The sequence below is a fragment of the Anser brachyrhynchus genome (genome assembly GCF_964034855.1).
Source record: "Anser brachyrhynchus genome assembly, chromosome: 2".
NCBI classification, from domain to species: domain Eukaryota; kingdom Metazoa; phylum Chordata; class Aves; order Anseriformes; family Anatidae; genus Anser; species Anser brachyrhynchus.
Genome location: NC_137695.1, coordinates 99,798,407 through 99,818,087, shown reverse-complemented (window position 1 = coordinate 99,818,087; position 19,681 = coordinate 99,798,407). Strand labels below are relative to the sequence as shown.

Here is a 19,681-nt window from a genome sequence, read left to right as displayed (position 1 = left end):
ACATGGGCAGGTTTAGAATTAACAGAACATGTTTTATGAATTTCTTTCTTCCTTTTTTTTTTTTTTTTTTTTAATAAAAGAAAAGATGAGGACAGCACATACCTCCTGTATCAGGCAGCCACAGCTCCGCAGCTAGCTACAGAACTCTGCTGTTCGTGTGGGCTGCTTAAAGCAGAGCTGGTGGCTGGAGGAGGGCTGAGCATGACCCTCTCTTTGCAGCCACGAGACCGGGACTGAGCCCCTCTGCGTGGGGAAGGGATGCCTGAAGTCTGCCCTCTTACCTCTTGTACTGCTCACTGGCAGGGCTGGTCAGCTGGCTGCGCCCTGCTGAGAGGAGGAAGAGAAGATGGGGGAATAATGACCACTGCCAGCACCAACTGTGGGACCTGCAGGCTGTCCAGTCCCCAACTTGCATGAACTTGCTGCATGGCTTCTCACTGCCGCTGACTTTGAACACCCACCTCTGCCTCCTGCAAAGTGCACGCCTGTGCTCTGCCATCCTGGGAGCCCTTACACTAGCGTTGTTTTCAACGGGAAGGACCTAGTTTTTGACCAGTGGCACACCATAGTTTGCCAATGCAATGGAGAAAATGGCTGCATAGGGGCAGTTATACTCCTTTTAGGGATCAGAGGAACAACAGTATTTTCTTGCTTAGGAAAGAAGGCCATCCTGAGACCTTTTGCCCTGTATTTTACCCATGTATTACCCATGTATTTTCCCATTGTCCTGTAAATAAGGTGCTCCGTTTCTTGCTTTTAGGACAATACCCTATTTTTGGTAACAGAACTGATACATAAAGATAGGAGAGAGGCAATGGGAGGACAAAGTAAATAAAGGCAGAAGCTTCTCATGCTGACAAAATGTCTTGGCAGTTTATGCTACCCCTAACCTTCCACTTTCCTCTATGCTCTCCCACCAAGCAGATTAATGCTGCTAAGAAGCAGATGAGGGCACTGAGGGTTGTGGCATGTAGCACTGGGCTTCCTTGTCACTCTGCCGATGGTGCCTGTGCAGGCACAATTCCCAATGGAAAATCTGAATAAACTTGTTTTGTTCTCATCCTTGGAATAGCTAAGTTTGCTTTAGGATCTATTGTGGATTAGATTTGAGCTTCATTGTAGTAGGATGCCACTCAAGATGTCCATTGGAGGCTGCTTATTATTTGCTGTTAGAATACCTACACAGCTTTTTTCACTGTGGTACGCCTTTCCTATCTAGGTAGTTATCAGTATTCTGAGACTTGGTTGCAAAATGACAATGATATCAGAAGTAAATTAAATCTCTCTTGGAGGTATTGTTCTTGTTGAAGAGCAGGGCTCAGAGCGTGGTGAGCAGTGGCACAAAGTCTAGTCAGAGGCCAGTAACTAGCAGAGTACCCCAGGGGTCAATACTGGGTCCAGTCCTGTTCAACGTCCTCATTAATGGCCTGGAAGGGTGGGTCAGAGTTTACCCTCAGCAGGTTTGCTGATGGCACAAAATGGGTGGACACCAAGTTGAACACAAGCCAGCAATGTGCCCTTGCTGCAAGATGGCCAACAGTATCTGGGCCGCATTTGAAGTACTGCCGCAAGCACATTAAGGGAGGTGACCCTTGACATCTGCTCAGCACTGGTGAGGCCACACCTGGACTGGTGTGTCCAGTTTTGGGCTTCCCAGTACAAGTGAGATTTGGATATACTGGAGAGAGTCCAACAACAGGTCACTAAGGTGATGAAGGCACCGGAGCAGCACTCACATGAAGAAAAGCTCAGAGAGTTGGGACTGTTTAGCCTACAAAGAGAAGTTTTCAGGGGGGATGTTAGAAATGTTTATAAATAAGTGGTGGGAAAGTGTGAAGATGGAATCCAGCTCTTCTGGTGTCCAGTGAAAGGACAAGAAGCAACAGGCACAGATGGAAACACAGGAGGTTCTGTCTGAACATCAGGAAACACTTTTTTTTTTACTGTGTGGGTGACTGAGCACTGGCACAGGTTGCCCAGAGAAACTGTGAAATCTCCCTCCTTGGAGATACTCAAAATCTGTCTACACAGTGTCCTGGGCATGGGGCTCTAGGTGGCCGTACTTGAGCAGGGTGGTTGTACGAGATGACCTCCCTCCTCTTGGAAGAGACAAGAGATCTCTTTCAAACTCAACCATGCTATGACTCTGTGGCAAAAGTACAATTTTACAATTAAATAATTTCCAGCTTATGATCCAATAGGAGCAGGAGAAGAAAGACCAAAAACTGGTTGATAGGAACGGACTTCTAATGACAACATGAAACGTGCATTTAGAACAGTGATGTGAATGCATCACTGTGCAATGAGCATTAGAGATTTAAAAAAAATCTTTTTATCTTCAGCCAGAAAGAGGTTTTCCTTTCCTCTTAAGCAGTAGCTGGATTTCTCGGGAGAAACTTGCTATCTGTCTCCCTTACTTCACAGCTCTGTCCCTGGCCATGTGCGGAGGAAAACTCTCCTACACCCTTCCCAATACATCAGTCTTTGATATAGGAAGTTGCACAAGCTTGTTACTGGGAACTGTGGGCCGAGCTCCTCATGTTTCCTGTTCATCTGCAACATTTCCCATCTCTTCTCTCACCGTATGTAGCACTCACTGAAATGAATGCTGAAAACTCTCTAGAGGTCTTCCATTTCCCCTTAAGAGAATTGTCGTAGAGTTTGCATCAAATCTCATAAACCTTTCTTCATTTCTGATAAGAAGACTCACTATGAGGAAAAGTAGAAAAAAAAAGAAACTTCTGTACTGCTTCTCTGCATCAGCACTGAAAGCAAACCCATCGACTATAGCTTCAAACTAATTAAGTCTCACTAATGAGTGCCCTTCCTGTTATTTCAGAGTGGAAAAATTGCCAGAAATATATACGTTTGGTTTTCAAAATGGAAAATTGGTCATAAGGACAAAAACATGCTTACATTAAGAAATAATGATAATAATTTAACTACGAAAACTCTGTTTTAGCCTGGAACAGAGGCTAGCCTCTTAAAAGCTGCATTTATTTCTTTGCTGCTGTAATTCAGAGTGGGACTCAAAAAAAAAAAAAAGAGACTTTATTCAAACAATTTCTTTTGTGCTGGGCTCTCCATTGCCAAATTTCAGAACAAAGGGAATCTTTATCTCAGAGTTTATAAACTCCTGGAAGTGAATTTTATAGCACAAAGCCTGTCAAATGTTTAACTATCATCACTATTTCACCACTATAATATTTTAGTTAGATGTTTATCATGGCATAGCTTTAGTGAAAATACAGTGCTGTTTAAAATCACAGACCTCTGTGTTTAGTCGTATGAGATGAAATGATGTAAGTACACACATACACAGAGTTTGGGTGTTGTGTTTTTGTGTTGGTTTTTTTTTGCTTGTTTGTTTTTTGGTCAGACATATAATAACATATTTGTACGGTACTCAGAAGAAGACTCCTAATAAAACAGATGAAGCACATTGAATAATTTAAAAAAAAAATTATATGCAGTACATTTTTGTCATGTCATATATAAGGGTATTACTTGGCTTCAAAAGTGCTTGGATTTGCCAGTTGTTACCTTCCTGGTTTACTTTATGATTGCAATTGCTGCATTGCAACCTAATATGAGAGCCATTTGTAATGCCTTGTGATCTCATGTTCCTCATTTCAGATTAAGCTTTTCTGGGCTCATCACATGGAAAAAATATTTTTTTTTTTAAATTATGATTTCCCATGATAAATGTATCTCAGTATGTGGGCATGTTTAGGCACGGATTTTTACTGATAGCTAAATAAATGAGTCTTTAGGATTGCTCTGTTTAAAGTGGTTAGAGCAAATTCACAAATCAAAGGAGATAGGACTGGCCTTTTATGCCTTGAACAGGCTGGGTTTTCTTCACAATTCTTACATAGGTTTCCACAGATCCTTTATATATTTCACAGAAATATTTCAAAGTAAAAAGTTTTATATCTCTCCTGAACATAGTATGAGAGCCGAACTAAAAGGACTCAGATATTTTATTTCAGATTTGTATGCTCTACTTTAATCCACTGCCCTTTAAAGTATAACCCACGATAGAAGGTTACCAGATTGTCTCCTGCTTTCATTGCAGTGTACACTATCCATTTTTTTTATAAAATACATGTTTCACTTTAACAACATTTATGAGCACTGTAATTTTTTTTAGGGCTGAATCCTGAAAGATGCTGAGGACCAATATTTCCCATATTTTTCAGTGAACATAAGTGTCTTCTCTGACATTCTTAGGAGTCTGATCATTATACTGGTATATAGCAGATGGACATGACAGAGGGTGAGCTTTGGCAGCACCGTAAGGCAGTTATCATCTTTACTATGACCATCTCCAAGGGAGAGGCAGGCACTCCAACAGAACTTCAAGCTGCTACTTCCAGTTTATTCTGGGGGTCTTTTTTTAGGTGCTTGTTACGGTGATATTTGTAACAGTGGTGAGCAAACAATCAGTTACTCAAAATACTACCCTTGTCTTACACGAGTATTTTTGAAGTACCATGTATTTATATATTTCACTTGCGTGTTTGGATTTCTTTCAGTTAAACTGGATTAACGTTCTTATTTTAAACACATTAATAGTGTATAGTACTAAGAAAGTCTACAAAAGAAAAAAAAAACAATATATTGTATATGGATTTTATCACATACTTCGAGTAAGTGGGAAATTTTAATACAAAATAATATTGGAATGATATGGCAAAATTTTCAAGACTGGAATTTAAAAAATACTGTCACGTCATGGATCTTTCTGTGGATAAAGCAAATGTAAGATCTTTTTCTATTCATTTTTTTCCAGAAATATTATGAGAGACCTTCCTTGAAGCACTTTCCTTGAAGTGCTTAAAACTGTGTACGTGTTCTGACTTTTATATATGAAAACTCCAGTGTTCCACAACAGCCGTATTTCAAGTATAGATCAGAATCTGTGCATATTTTCTAAAAGGTGTAAACCTGAATGGCTCACTTTTCCTTTCTAATAACAGCTAATAAGATGAGATAGGAGTTGATGGAATATCCTTACAAAAATCATTTGCAACAGCTCCTCTGGAGTCTAGGAACTATGTCGGAAAAGTTCACCTGAATGCCGTTGGGAATGTTATAGGCATCTGTGCATTTCTGTAGCAGGGTTTATTCAGGACCTAGCTGTTAGAATGGTTAAATGAAGATCAGTTTTGGTAAGTTAAAGAGTTTTCCTTAATGTCTGTCTGTCACTGACTACCATCCAGAAAAATAAGAATGATAAGACATTTGCAGATGTGAAAACCATTCATTTTTAAATGCTTCTGGTTCAGATGCATTGCTCAGTTAACCCGAAACAGGAACCTTCATGCAGAGGACATCTATACAAAACTTAGGAGAATGCAAAAATCAGGCAGGTAGTGAAGAATGAGCAATGGGTAACCATTTTCTGTTATAACACTGTATTTTATTTTATTTTCAGCCAGAGCTTGAATGACTAGTATTGAATAAATTATTATATACCTTCTTTTTATTTTATTTTTTTATTTATTGCTTTTTAGGTCTAACTGTGCTGAAAACATCCGTAAACACATCTTGCATACAGGAAAGCATGAAGGAGTGAAAATGTATAACTGTCCTAAATGTGACTATGGAACCAATATCCCCGTGGAGTTTCGTAACCACTTGAAAGAACTACACCCAGACATTGAAAATCCTGATCTGGCATACTTACATGCTGGTAAGGTCATTCTTCCATTTGCTTTCAAATTCTTCACTTTTCTAGGTGAGCATGCTGAAATGATTGCAATAAGAAAGCTAGCTGTTATGTTACTATCATTTATTCTGAAGAACATGATTTTAAAATGGGCTTAGTCCTCTTCAAGTTTTCATAAGGGGTGAAGGTTATGCGTCAAGCACTGAAATCCATTGAAGTTTCATCAGCAAGGTTTGCAGTTTAATGCATAAACATCAGAAATGCATGCTATTTAGATGCTTCATTTTGAAATTTAGTTAAACTTTTGTAGAGAAATATATTTTTTAAACATTTGTATTAAAATGTTTGTATTAAATTTCTTTATCTACCCTATTCCTCCAAGAGCAGAAAAACAAAATTTCTGAGCAAATTCGTTATCAAATGAATGTACTTCTTCAAAAATTTCATTAGAGTGAAACAATGATTAGCATTAAAATATAGAAGAGCAGAGATCCATCAATAACTTGCATGTATGTTCTGAGGCTTTACATTAGAGAGCACAGACATGAAAATCACTGGAGGAATGCAAAACAAAAATATGTCTTTAGAAACAGGAACTAAAAGAAAAAAAGTTGGGGATGCATTCTGTTTAAGAAGAAGATAATTTTTATTGCAGGGATTTTAAAGTTCAGAATAGAAGGCAGAGTTATATATATAGTTGGAGCATCAGGATAGGAGAAAAGAGTTCAGTCAAAAGAGTTTAGGAGAAATCATACAAGCGTAGACTGGAGCTTAAATGAAATGTAATCTTAATTCAGGAGAGGCAGATAACTTAGACATCAATGGGAGGGAAGACAAGTCAGAGCAGAGGGAAAAAAGAACAGATGGTGAGAAGAAAGAGTTTGGGAATCCAGAGGAGGAAGAAGCTATGTGGGCCAAATCCTCCCTAAGATGCAAATAAATCTTCTATTGAAGTCCTACTATTAGCACTGTTGTGTCAGATTTGAATCTTCTATAAGGAATTGATCCTGTAATTTTTGAGAGTCACATACCTGTGAAAAGGATGACCTAGAGAGTTTTCATTCAGCACTATGCAGTGCTACAGTCAAGCTATTTTAAAACCTTTCAGTCTTCTCAGAATGACTGCTTGCTTTCCTGACTAGAGGCAGTGTATTATTTGTACCATATATTTCTATTTGCCAAGTATTCCACTTCATTTTGGAACCAATCATCATGTCATGTCAGCATATGGTGGATAATACCTGGATGTGCAAACAAAATGCTAGTTGGCGGAATACCAATTTCAAAATAGGTCAGAAAGCTGATCACATTTCACCATAGTCCTGACTAACGTGAATGGATATTGAACTCAGATCTTAAATCCAGACACTGTTGGGTTTTAACTGCAATAATCCCACGTAAAATAATATAAAAAATTAGAATGCTTTCAATAGACAAATATACATTATTCATGCATGAAAGAGGTTACACTGGTAGAACCACGAGCATTTTTCTAAAATTACAAAATCTGTGTAAGTTTTCACATTGTTTGTTCAAGGCTCCATATCTAAGGAAAAAAAATTGCTCATTTCAGCATAATGTGGTTAAAACTATTCAACTTGCTTGTCTTGGCAACACAGGAAAACTGTCATGTGTTGTATTCTAACGGTACCTATTTTTTTAATACATTAATTCTTATCCTGGAGAAATCCCCTTACACTAAATAGAGTTCTGCACAAACACACTGGAAAGAACTGGTTGTCACCTCGTTATTGCTGTGGTAGCCTACAACTGGTATACAATAAAAGCATGTTGAAATATTATTAGCATAATCCCATTGCTAAAATGGCAATAATGTATTTTCCTTTCAGGAAGAAACACTCTTAAGTAGGACCTAGGTGATAATTGTGCATTTACATCAGAGTTAAGTTAAAGTGTTTTTCTTTTCTTCTGTTCAATACATTTCTGACTGCTGGACATCTGTGAGTTAAAGATTCTAGAGAAGGTTTTCAGAGGAATGAGGGGATAACTCCTGTGCCCTGGCTAACATTCCTTATCAAAATAAGATTTGTTCTATGTCTAGCTCATGGTTACTGATTGCTTGTTGGTCATTGCTGATACCCACAGAGAATCCACAACACGACTTAGAACCCGTTAGGATGATAGGAGTATGAAAGTGTCATACAAGATCAATTTTTTAGCTTAAACATATTTGTCTTTCTTTTGTGTTCTAATATTGTTTTGTAACGGGAAAGCCATCCCCTCTGCTTCTGCAAGCAGAGTAGAAATAGAATAAGTCTCATCAGTGGCAGAAATGGACACCAGCTCCAGCCCCTTCCCAGCCACTTCCCAGGACCAGTCAGAAATTCCTTCACCACAACCCACCAAGAGTAGAGCTGTGGGATGCCTTTCAGATGTGTCTGGGAGTTAAAATCAAGTTTCTTTCTCATCTGTGAAACTGAGATTATCAGTTGGATTTCTAATTCAAAGTTAATGCTCTTTGAAGTAATTTTAATTTCTGTTCAGCTTCCTTTAGCAATTGATACTCCTTTATGGCATCAGTTGCACTAAGGAGCTTGAAGACGATGCATTTCTAAGTCTACAGAAGGTGGAAGGGAGAACAAGTTAGCTTCGATGTGAGGAGGATACTGTAAATGATAGGTGACAGCCCTTTCTACTTTGCATCTTTAAAATCCTTTGTAATATGAGGAATTGATATATGGAAATACCACAAAAACAGGTGTGCAGTACTTTCCCCTTTTTGCTGTAGACTCTGTCATAGAGGAAGATATTTAGCTGTATGACTATATTACTCATAAACCTTAAGAAGTACCATTATGTGTTTTCAAACAGCAGCAATCTAGAGAATACTTCTGTCTTTAGGTTTTAAAACATACTTCATTTCAGGAGCAGACCTTTAATGCATGCAAGCCAACAAAGGTATATGTGCATCTGCACATAAAATTATGGATTACATTTGCTAGGTTCTACTTCAAATGCTAACCTATGTGTTTAACTTCTGATTTTACACAAATCATCAAATCTGGTTTTAAACTGTCATTGTGTGTCGTTCTGTAAGAGCTTTATGCCTGTTTCTTGGTATTCTGTAACCCATTTTCTTGAGTTCTATGTTGAATTTGAAATTTTGTTTAAAAAAAATGCAGAAATCCAATGACTGCTGATTATCTGCAATATTCATGTCTTTTTAAAATAGTGACAGTTAAGACACTGATAGATTTTATACCTGTTCTAGAATTGGAGTGGGATAGTTAGCAAGCTAAGGTGTCCTGCAGTCAATGTTTTAGTTATGGTAATTTGGCTATAATGGAAACTACTCATACTATTCTTGTTTTAAAAGTGCAAATCTGAATATTTGTCCTTATGAGTGCAAAATTAATACAGTGAGTGAATTGTAATATCATGTTGACGACAGTCAGTTTGGTGATTATTTTATTGAGTGAGCTTAATTGATAAAGAAAATTTTTCTGAGTTGCGCAGCATGAACTTGTCTTTATGACAAAACTAGTACAGAGTAAGCTGAAGAAATCTTGGGATATGCATTACATTTCCAAGTTTCTTGGAGTTAGTTTTTTTTTTCTCTCCCAGTTGATGCTACATCTCAATAATGAGATTAACTGAACCTGAATGCTTTGACAGGTGGGACAGGAGGATGGCCAGTACCTGTGGTAGAAGCTGAAAGGGATCGGTACTCCAGCTGTTTTTCTCAATGCTTTTTGTCTGCTTTGGAACAGCATCGCTTGATAGTGATAATTTCAGTTTGAACTAAATGCTCACCATTTAGGAGCTCTTGTCTTATAAGCATTATGATACTATTATGATGCATTATTTATATCCAAAGAGAATAATATGTATGGATTGACATCTCCATTATTCCACTAGCTACAGAGACCATGGCATCTCACTGTGTGCGTAGTAGTCTTGTGTGGATACTAAACTGGCTGTAAGGCAAAAAGCTCTTTGGAGAGAAGAGGAGCAGTTTGCTAATTATTGTTTTCTTGATCATGTTGAAAGTTACACGATGATATTGCTTTTTTCTGTATCATTATTTTTGTGCTGCACTGTTAGAAGTGAACATGATGTCCAAGAATGAGTGCCGCTCTGGGAAGTCGGAATAACCCTTTTTTTGTGTGTGTTACTGATGCAGTGGGCTTGCTCTCTGTCTGAGTTTCCCCTTGTGCAAAATGGATGCAGTGCCTACATAGTTCAAGGCAAAAGGCTTTTGCTTTAAAATGGTTCCACAATAGCCAGTTATGTGATTCGGGAACTGCTTAAGACATTGAACAGAATATTTGGAGGTAGTTTTACTAATTTAGAATTAGAAGTCATTAACTATTTCCTGGAAATCTTTAAAAAAAATCAATTTATTGTTTTCTTTGGTAAGTCCATTCTTCCTTTGAAAGCCGTATCTCGCTTGTGAGGGACTCCAATTATCCAGCGTGCTCTTAGTGTCTGCCACACTTGGAGCTGGTGGGAGCGGAGGATCGCTTGCCCCTGTGGCTCCTGGCAGAACAGAAAGCACGAGCTGGTTCCCTTTGCTGCACAGCCCTGTTGTGGGGCATGCTTGGGAGCAGAGCTGTAGTGCGCCTGTGCCTCCGTGAAAATTATAGGTGCCTCTGGGGTTGGGCATCCACAGAACAAAGATCGTGACGATCATGTTTTGGCAGTTTGCTGCCTACGTGGTGATTGAAGGCTTAGTGCTCCTGAAGAGTTACATAATTCATGACCAAAATGATAGATAGGCACTTGATTATAGTGTATGAGTTGCTTCACAGGGAGAAAATATCAGACGTGAGCTACTCCTAATCTAGCTGAGAAAAGCCTAAGAAAAATCAGTTACTGAATGCGTAGTCAGACAAATTGAAATAGGAAACAAGGTGCAAACACTTAAATATGAAGTCAATTGAGCTCTGGCAGCAACTAGCAGAAGAAACTGTCCCTGTTCCACTCCTTTAAGCCTTAAGAAGACTGGATGTCTTTTTGGAAGATAGGTTTAAAGGAAGGCCCAAGGTTGCTGGGCGCACTGCGAAACTGATTGAATGTAATTTAAGGGGCTTTGATATACCAAAAGTCAGACAATTATCTAATGGTCCTTTCTGCTCTTAAATCTTAAAATACTGTTAATCTACTGCCTCTTGCTAAGGGTTGTGCCTGTGGATCTAAAGTGCTTCGGTGTTGTGGTAGTAGAGGTAGCTGAAGAGACATGTAAGTCCCCCCAGGTGTTCTTTCTCCTGGAGATGACTTTCCCATCGTCAACACTGAACTGGTACTCTCTGAGCCTCAAATATCCGTGCCCAACTAGAGGTACACCTGCCTATCTGACATGTCATTAAATTCTTTATAAAATGCGTAGGAATATCTATCTATCTATCTATCTATCTATCTATCTATCTATCTAACTATCTATCTATCTATCTATCTATCTATCTATATTTTTAAGAGGTGTTAGAAGAATCCTTACGAAATTCTGCTCTTTTATTGGGCAGTCTCCTTGATGTGTCATTGGATCCTGAGGTCTGAAATCAACAACAACAACAACAACAACAAAAAAAGCAGTTAATCATCTGTGCAGTAAACCAGGCCTACATCCTACTTTTTTTCTTTTTTAGTTCAGGAGGACAGAGTTAGGGGATGTTTAAGCTCTTTCCAGACATCATTGAAAACAAGAAGAGTTTACAGCAAAGTTCCTTTTATGCATCAGTTTGAAAAATATTTTTCTAAACTCTTCTGAAGTGCAGTTTTCAAAAGGCCGTGCCCACCACGCTTTTCTGTTTGAGTTTCTTTAGCTTTCGAGAAAGGAGGCTTTCCTAGCAAACTGCAGCCTGATTACATCATCAACAAGGGACCAAATTGTGATGCTATCAGTTGTAACAGTTGCAATATTCATGAACGGAATTGTGAAAGTTCAAATAGTTAATCCTAAATAAAATTGTGATCTTTATCCCACTTGACAGCTACATTTATCAAATTATTAAGAGAAAAAATTGATTGCTAAAAGTTATGGTGTGATCTATTATGTGATTTTATCAAGGTATAACTGTATTACCAAGTGGAAACTGCAGACTTATTCAGAATGTGAATTGCACACACATAACCTGATAATATAGCAATTATACCAGTAACCTAGCGCTTTCTACTCTTAATTTTTTCCTTTCTTTCTCTTTGTCCTTTTTTCTTTTACAACTTCTGACTCTTCAGTAGCAAATACAAAGTTGAAACAAATTAGGAAAAATCAAAAAATAAAAATCTCTGTTTACTATTAGACTGTAAATTCATCATACTATGAAAATATAAATTCAGTGAATGCTATTTATCAATGAAATAATGGAAATACAAGTTGGTTAAGCACCTATGTAAACTTGTATTTGATACTTTAAGTAAAGCCTTCAAAGAATGGATACACAATTTTATTTGCAAGCATATTAAATTTTTCTTGGTATAGTTTTGCTCTTAGTCTTTATCATAATTTAAATAAAATATACTTTAAATGCTGTAATTTAAAACAATATTAAGAATCTGCCATTGCTAGATACAGGCAGATCAGGTAGAAGCTTTTTTCTGCAGGAATATTGCTTGGGTTGCTAGTCAGATAAAACATTATTTTTGATGGCTGGTGTACTTAAAAAAAAAAAAAAAGGCAGCAGCTCTGCTTCAAACAGGTTTGCTCTTGTCATAGCTATTAGTGCCAGTCTTTCAATAGCATGTCATGTTGATTGGCAGACACTCCCTTTCCTCTTTTGTGAAGAATAATAATTTTAGTGTGTGCTTGAAATAAAAACCTAGTATAAATGATTTTCTGTTTGTAAAGGAGAAAGCTAGGTTCCTCATAACCTATGTAGATTATGTATTATTGTGTTTCAGGAAAAATTAATCGACATTAAAAAAAAAAAAAACTAAAACGTAAGTCATTTGATTATTTTTATATCTGTCTTCTATTAGAAGGCTTTGTATGCCTAGCAGAGCTTCTATAGGCAGTGTCTTTATCTGGGCGGTCATGACTGTAGAGTTGGTCCTTTCCAGATAGCTCGTGTCATGAAAAAAGATGCAAGGCTGTGGAAGTATCTTCTCTTCTTGTGTAATATGTAGCTTTTGCTCCTGCTGTTGAAGACCTTAGGCACTGCTTTCATAGTTCCTTAGCTGCTTTTCCTGAACAGTCAGCATATATTGCTGCTGAGTGACAAGAAAAAGGGTATTGAGATATTTTGATGCAAATATTACATCATCTAACGTGGAAAAAAATACCACCATTAACATAGTTACGTTCCATTAAGTGGATGGTATCCTCAGATGAGAGCGAAGCCCATGAATTTCACTAAAGAAAAAATGTTCAAAATACAGTTTTAATGAAAAGGAAAATATTGCCTAGACCAAAGTCTGGAACTTCTCTTAACGCATCTGATCAGCAGAGGTGTAATGTCTGTCATATTGTGCACCGTGTTTCCATCAGAAAAGTTGGTGCTGTGCTGCAGGGTCATCGTGCAAGTGTTTTTCATACTTTATAGCACCAATGACATTTGTAGTTGTCATCTGGTACTCTGTTCACTGCCTTTATGCTCACGTCCCACTGTGCTGGGGATTTCCAACCCCGTGATCCTTTCTGAAGGACTGTCCCAAGCAGTTTGAATCTCATTTCCTGTGTCTGTACAAATAATCTGGGTGCAAGCACTCTGCTGGCACATATCCGCTTTTCTGTCCTTCCTCCTTGTGCCATGCTGGTTTCCATGGGAGGGGACCGAGACATCTGACCTGGAAGGCAGCTGTGCCACACTGGCCAAAACAGAAATCCTCATCAGTTTTCAAAATTGCTGTTGAGTCCTAATGCCCACCTTGTATCTGTCCTCAAAAGATCATCAGACGGACATCTGCTCTGCAAATTCCTTGCAATCCATTGCATTGTGTTGGTAGCCACATACTGCTGGTATTCACAAAGACTGTTGCCTTTGCAAGGACGTCAGATTCACCGATGAAAAGAAAGTAATCTTACTTCAAGGCATTACTTCATTACACTAATAGATAATACATCCTTCATGAAGAACATGAGACATATTATTGGCTATTTGGTGCTAAAAATAGGATATCCTAACATAAAAGTTTTAAAGCAAGGCTGAAATATTAAAGTACAGAAGTAAAAGTCCCTTCAGATGAGACAGCACATCCTAGAAAGGCAAAATACTGAATTCTGCTAGAAAATATATGTGCATACGGGTATTTGGTAAATAGAAATAATAAAAGGAAATAATGCTATTCAAATATCAATGTGTATATATATGTTTATATAGAGAGAGATGTAAAATTCTGAGGTAAACACAGAAAACAGGATATCAGGTTCATCAAAAAACCTTTTGAAACAAAAAATAATGATGAACCTTACAGAAGGATTAAAAAGTAAAGGTGTATAGTGCATAGGAGTCATTCAGCATATTTTTAAATGTCTAGATTATCCTACACCCAGAAAGTTTATGTTATTTTCCTATTAGCAGAAGCTCTTTTAAGAGTAAATCTCTTAGTGTATCATCCAGGGAAGTTATACTGGAGTACTAAGAAATATGAGGCTGTTAAAAATTTTTGTTTATCAAAGTAAACTTAAGGTGTAAGAGGCAACTTGCAGAAGAATATGAAAATGTTGACTTAAAATTTGTTGTAATTTTATATACTCATACATATACGTGGTATAATAAATACCTATACATAATATCACATCATTGTCATCCCTGTTATGAACAAATTACTGCATTAGTTGGAGACTTGAACTAAGAGTACTTCTAAGACCTAGGAGCACACTGTATTTCAGTATAACCACATAGCAGAGTGTGTTTTGCCTACATAATAGGCAAAATATGGCCTGTAGGCCTTTTTCCCTGTGGCTATACTTTATTTAGAGGACACTTAAATTTTCTACTTACGAGATACTACCAACATCTCAACAACCTGTCCGATACTACCAACATCTCAACAACCTGTCCTGAAAGAGTGATAAAGGACTAATATTTGTAAGTCTCTTTTGATTCACTTGCTAGCCATTGTCTCAATGTATTTATTTATTTATTTATTTAATTTTTAAATTTCAGAAATGTTGTATTTGGTTATCACACAAAATTTGGTTACTACACAAATCGGCACAAGTAATACCAAATAATTCTGCAATCATAAAAATGTTTAAATGTGTGTGGGTAATGTTAGGTATGGAAGGATTGAATCAAGTGCTCAGTGCTCTACTAGCTCAGGTCATTAGTGAGGAGAAGAGCCCTCAACAATAATTGCTCCAATGAATCACAAATCATTGGCATTCCATGCTGATTTTTAAAATTTCTTTTGGGCTTTCTTTTTGTTTGCTTTCATTGATCCAATGTATGCTGCACCGACATTCCATTAATTTCTTGACTTGGCATCTTGGATCTTGACCTTTTGCAAGTAGGATGCCTTGTCTGTCTGGTACACGTGTTCTTTTGTACTTCTTCTAATTTCTATTTTACTTCCAATAGTTCTTCATAATTTTTCCCATCTTTTCATTTACCAGATCTTTGGTACCTTTCAAATGCTAAATGCTCTCCCATATATCCTTAGTAACCATGCTGGATTTTTCTGTCCTTTTTAATATTTAGGTTTTATTGGATGAATGTAGATTGCACCTTCTCTAACTGTGCCTTAAATAATTGCCACTTAAGGGAATTAAGAAGTACAAGGGAAGGAAAATGCTGACCCATAGACTAAGCAGAAGGAAAAAACGTTCCCACTGGGTCCAATTTCCTAAGAAGGACCATCAGGATAGTGACTAGGACCTGAAATTATGGGCTGAATGACCTCTAAAAAATTATCAGTTCAAAGAGGAGCTTGTCTATAACTGTTTGCACTAAAGGAAATGAAGATAGGTAGAAGTCTCACAGAAGAAAGATTGCTTCTCTTTCTTGGTGAACATATAAGCGCATAATATGAAACTATATCTCATATAAATACATCGCATGCCGACTGTCTATAATTCTTGTATCATGTCAAAAAACCATGGAGGCAGATATCATATCTCTTAACTCCCAGTGGGTCAGTTAGTGGGGAAACCCTAGTTCTAAATGGGAAGATAAAAAGTACATCTTCTGAATTTAAGATATTTTATGCAGGTCTTGCATTTATTGGAAAGAGTGCATGCTCATCAATATCTAATGTCAAAGAAATGGGCTGTACTAAAACTGCTACAGATTTAACACAGATGTTTTCCTTCTCTTAGCCCTTAACAATCTGATTTTCATATAACGTTCTCTGATAGCATAAAGGGACCTTAAAGTGAATGCAACTTTCAAATAGATTACATAGGAACCTGAACACAAATGAGCCCAAACTTTGGGCTTCCGATAACACAAATCAGTGGTTCAGCTCCACAGGGCTGGATCAAAGGCACTGCTGGCTTACAGAGGCACACTTCCAGTGGCTGGGCTATGAGAAGTACCGGAGGTATCACACATCGGGAAGCAAAGCCTCTGGACAGGTTTCTACAGCGTATTTAAGGGGACTTTTCAGATACTTGAAGGACACAATTGGTTACTGCTTAAATAACATTTCAGAAACCTAGGTTATTTTTACTGGAAAAGTTTTTTGTTAGTGATCATTGTATTGTAGCTAAAGGAAAGACTTGGTTGCTATATACTGTTCGGGAATGTAACAGGGTTGCAGAGGTGATCAACGTACTTAAAGAAAAAAGCATTAAGAAAACTACTGTATTGCACTCTGAGCTATGTATCTCTTTTGTATCTTGCCAGAATGGTACTTCTTAGTCTAAGAAGTAGCAGCAGATAACAGTTTTCAGAACACAGTTTGTAGAAGATTTGGAAGAACTGGTCTACTTTGAAGTAATAGCATCCAGAGGGAACTACGAAAATGAAATCATCTTTTGATAGCAAGAGAAAGATAAAACCCGGGTTATCTAGTTATCTCAGGGGATATCAAGTTTTTAGGGAAATGTTTTTAATTTAACATTGATTTTAGATTCAGGATATATATCTGAAATTCAGATAACTTCCGAAAACTTCTAAGAGAAGAGTGGAGGAGAGGCACCAATTGCAGAAAAGTTTGGTCAGGAGAGAGACTAGCTAAGTATTCAGTTACAGAAAGAGTAAATGGTTATAAGACAGTCTGAGCATTGTAAGGTTTCTGAGGATCTTGGGAAAGTTGAGAAGACTGGGATGACTCCTTCAGAAAGTACTTTAGCATTGTTGCCATCTTCTCATTAAAACTGAAAAAAAAAAAAAAGATTAATTTGGGGGGTTGTGATTTTGCACAAGGGATTCAGATTTGAGCATGAAGTGGGTTTTGATAGGTGGCTGTGCAGGTGCACTAAGTGGCTCACAACCTAAAGGCCATCTATTTGTAATGTTAGTGCCTGCTTTACGTGGTGAGTCTGCTGTGCCGTATGTAAAAATAATGCTTTTGTCTGATGTCACCATGGGACACTTTTAGGCATGTTTGGAATTTTGACAAAACTTGTTACCAGTCTGTAGGCTTGGCCTTTGCCAAAAAAAAAAAAGAAAAAAAAAGAAAAAACCACTGCTTTTTTGTTGGTTGGTTGATTGGTTGTTTTTTTTTGTTTGTTTGTTTGTTTTCCTTACCAGAATTTTGAAAATAAATGCCTTCCTTTCATATTAGCAGTAATAGGTAAACTGAGATGATTAAAGTATTTTTTGCCAATATTTTTTGAAGAAAATCAGTGTAGAATTTCAATCTGATTGCTCCTGATGTTGATTGACAAAAATAGCTCTTTTCTTGAATAATGTAAAAATACAGATGCTATACAAAGAAACAGCGAATGTAAAATTGTACTTCAGTTTAAAATTTAAAGTGTGTGTTGATAAAGCTCTCAGTGCATTTGAAGTTATCTCTTATTAACATAACGTTACATTCTATCTCTCAAAGCAATTCCATTTTTCCAAATGCTGTTGTGCCCCCACCACTGGCGTCACAAGACATACATGTCTAAATAATGGTGAACATTAATATCTGTATTTTTGTATACTATTTTACATTGGTATTACATGTACGGTCTCTTTCTTCCAGGAGAAGGTAGTTTTACATGTACGTACATTGTTAGAAAAATGCATGAAAGTAGATTTAAAAATGACAGATAAAATAATTTCTAATAGACTTTGGCTACATAGGCTGAAAGAAACCAAATTATAGTCCTTATTTTTCAAGAATTTTTGAACATAAATACACCCGTATTAGTACTTACCAGCATTGTTCACATATTTACTACCTGGTTCTATATTTGAAGAATGTTTAGAACGTGTATTCCAAGCTTTTGGGGGCATTGTGGTAGTTTTTAAGAAGTCTGAAGTGTTTTGGAAAGCCCATGTTATCTGTCTATTCCATATTTTAATTATTTTTTTCATAAAAATTACATATAAATAAGCACAATTTCTAAAGCTCTGGTAAGGAAGTACAGTATTAGGTAGAAGAAACTGCCGTGATGAGAACAGGGAGAAATAGAGCCAGTCCAAGTTATCAGTCTGTATGCTGTTATGCTGTTATGCGGAAATGCTATACTCTGCTGCAGCATGGATTGTAGGGAGCAAGATGTTTTCCAATAATTAAAGGCCCTAGGCTTCTAAGATGCTTAAAACTAAATGCGGTTATTGTTCCAGTTATATGAGATAGACGATAACTTAAATTGCATATTTTCACTTTCCAGTAAACTTTTATTTTTTTGCTTTAGTCATTTAGAAATGGAGTTTTAAGTGTACCGAATTGCTACGGAAGTCTTTCAGCAAAGTAAGGACTGTGAGTTTCTAAGTGGTATGGAGAGATGGGATTTGTCTAATTGGGTAGGCGTTTAATTTTGTAAGCTGGGATCTGTAATGGATATGTCATGAAAAATAAAACTGAATTTATTTCACCTATGGTATTCAAGCACACTTATTTTGCCACGAAAATATTGTGTTTGTATTTCATACATTGCTAAAAGTATATGTGACAAATTTATTATTCTGTAGTATCATGATTTGGTTTAGTTTTTATCATATAGAATCAAAATTTCATTGGCAATTTTTGTATTTAAAGGCTTGTTAATCTGCATTGATTTCTTAGTTTGGTATGGATTCTTAGCTGAAAAATACAGTACATCACTGCCTGTTCTATCACCTGACAGCAACTGATAAAGCATCCGTGCAGAAAGTGTCAGAAAAGGTTAATATTTATTGATTTTATGGTGCTACAACCAATGTAGTTTTGCCATCAAAGATGTATGGCCACCAGCAATGGAATCTGTAAAATTGCAGGTTGGACGCTGGTTTTTATTATAACCTATGCCAGTATTCTGGCCTTAAAAAATGACAGATATTTAATTTAAGACAAAAGGCTTTGAATGTGCAGCTGCTGTGTACCTGGAACAGGAATTTCGTATTCTAAAACGAAACCCTAGTGCAACGCTTTAAAGCTTCAGGGGGAAAAAACACACAACCTTGCATTGCAAATGACAATCACATTTAGCCTTTTCATCCACTTAACTACGTGCTATTGATCTGTAGAAGGTGCCCAAGCAAGTGATAGCTGAAATTATGAGCAATAAAGGGCTTGCTTCTTCAAACAAAAAAGTATATAATTAGGAGGAGAGGGGGAGGGGGCAGAGCCCGTGTTTGGTTTTAAAGGCGTTTAAACAAGATGGACTGAGTGCAACAGCAGTGTTTAAGTGTACACAAGGAGAAATCTGGTTGCCTTGAAGCATAAATCCATGGTCTGGTTGCAGCTTGTGTGTAAAAATTAGGCCTGCACTCCAGCCTTTACATTTATCTCCATCAGGATTTGCCTGACAGAAAGACAATCTGTTGGTTTGTCTGCATCAGCTAGGGAGAGGAAAATCTTGTGAAGCTTTGGTTCTTCTAAATGCATCCCTAGTTTGCATTTTTATTCTATTTTTCATTTACTGACTCCCGATATCAACTTCTTCATAACTGATAGTTCTATTGATATTTCCAGAAGGTTTTCAAGAAGATGGAAAAGTACTTGCTGAAGTGCTGAAAATTAACCTAC

General features: G+C 37.1%; 1 protein-coding gene across 5 annotated transcripts in view; it reads left to right on the top strand.

The window, feature by feature from the left end:
- ZNF407 (zinc finger protein 407) overlaps positions 1-19,681 on the top strand; it is a 336,771-nt gene that overhangs the window by 232,184 nt on the left and 84,906 nt on the right. For all 5 annotated transcript variants that reach the window (XM_080581095.1, XM_080581096.1, XM_080581097.1 and 2 more), the window contains one exon: positions 5,520-5,698. In XM_080581095.1, coding sequence (XP_080437221.1) covers positions 5,520-5,698 — 179 coding nt within the window. The remainder of the gene's footprint in view (positions 1-5,519; positions 5,699-19,681) is intronic.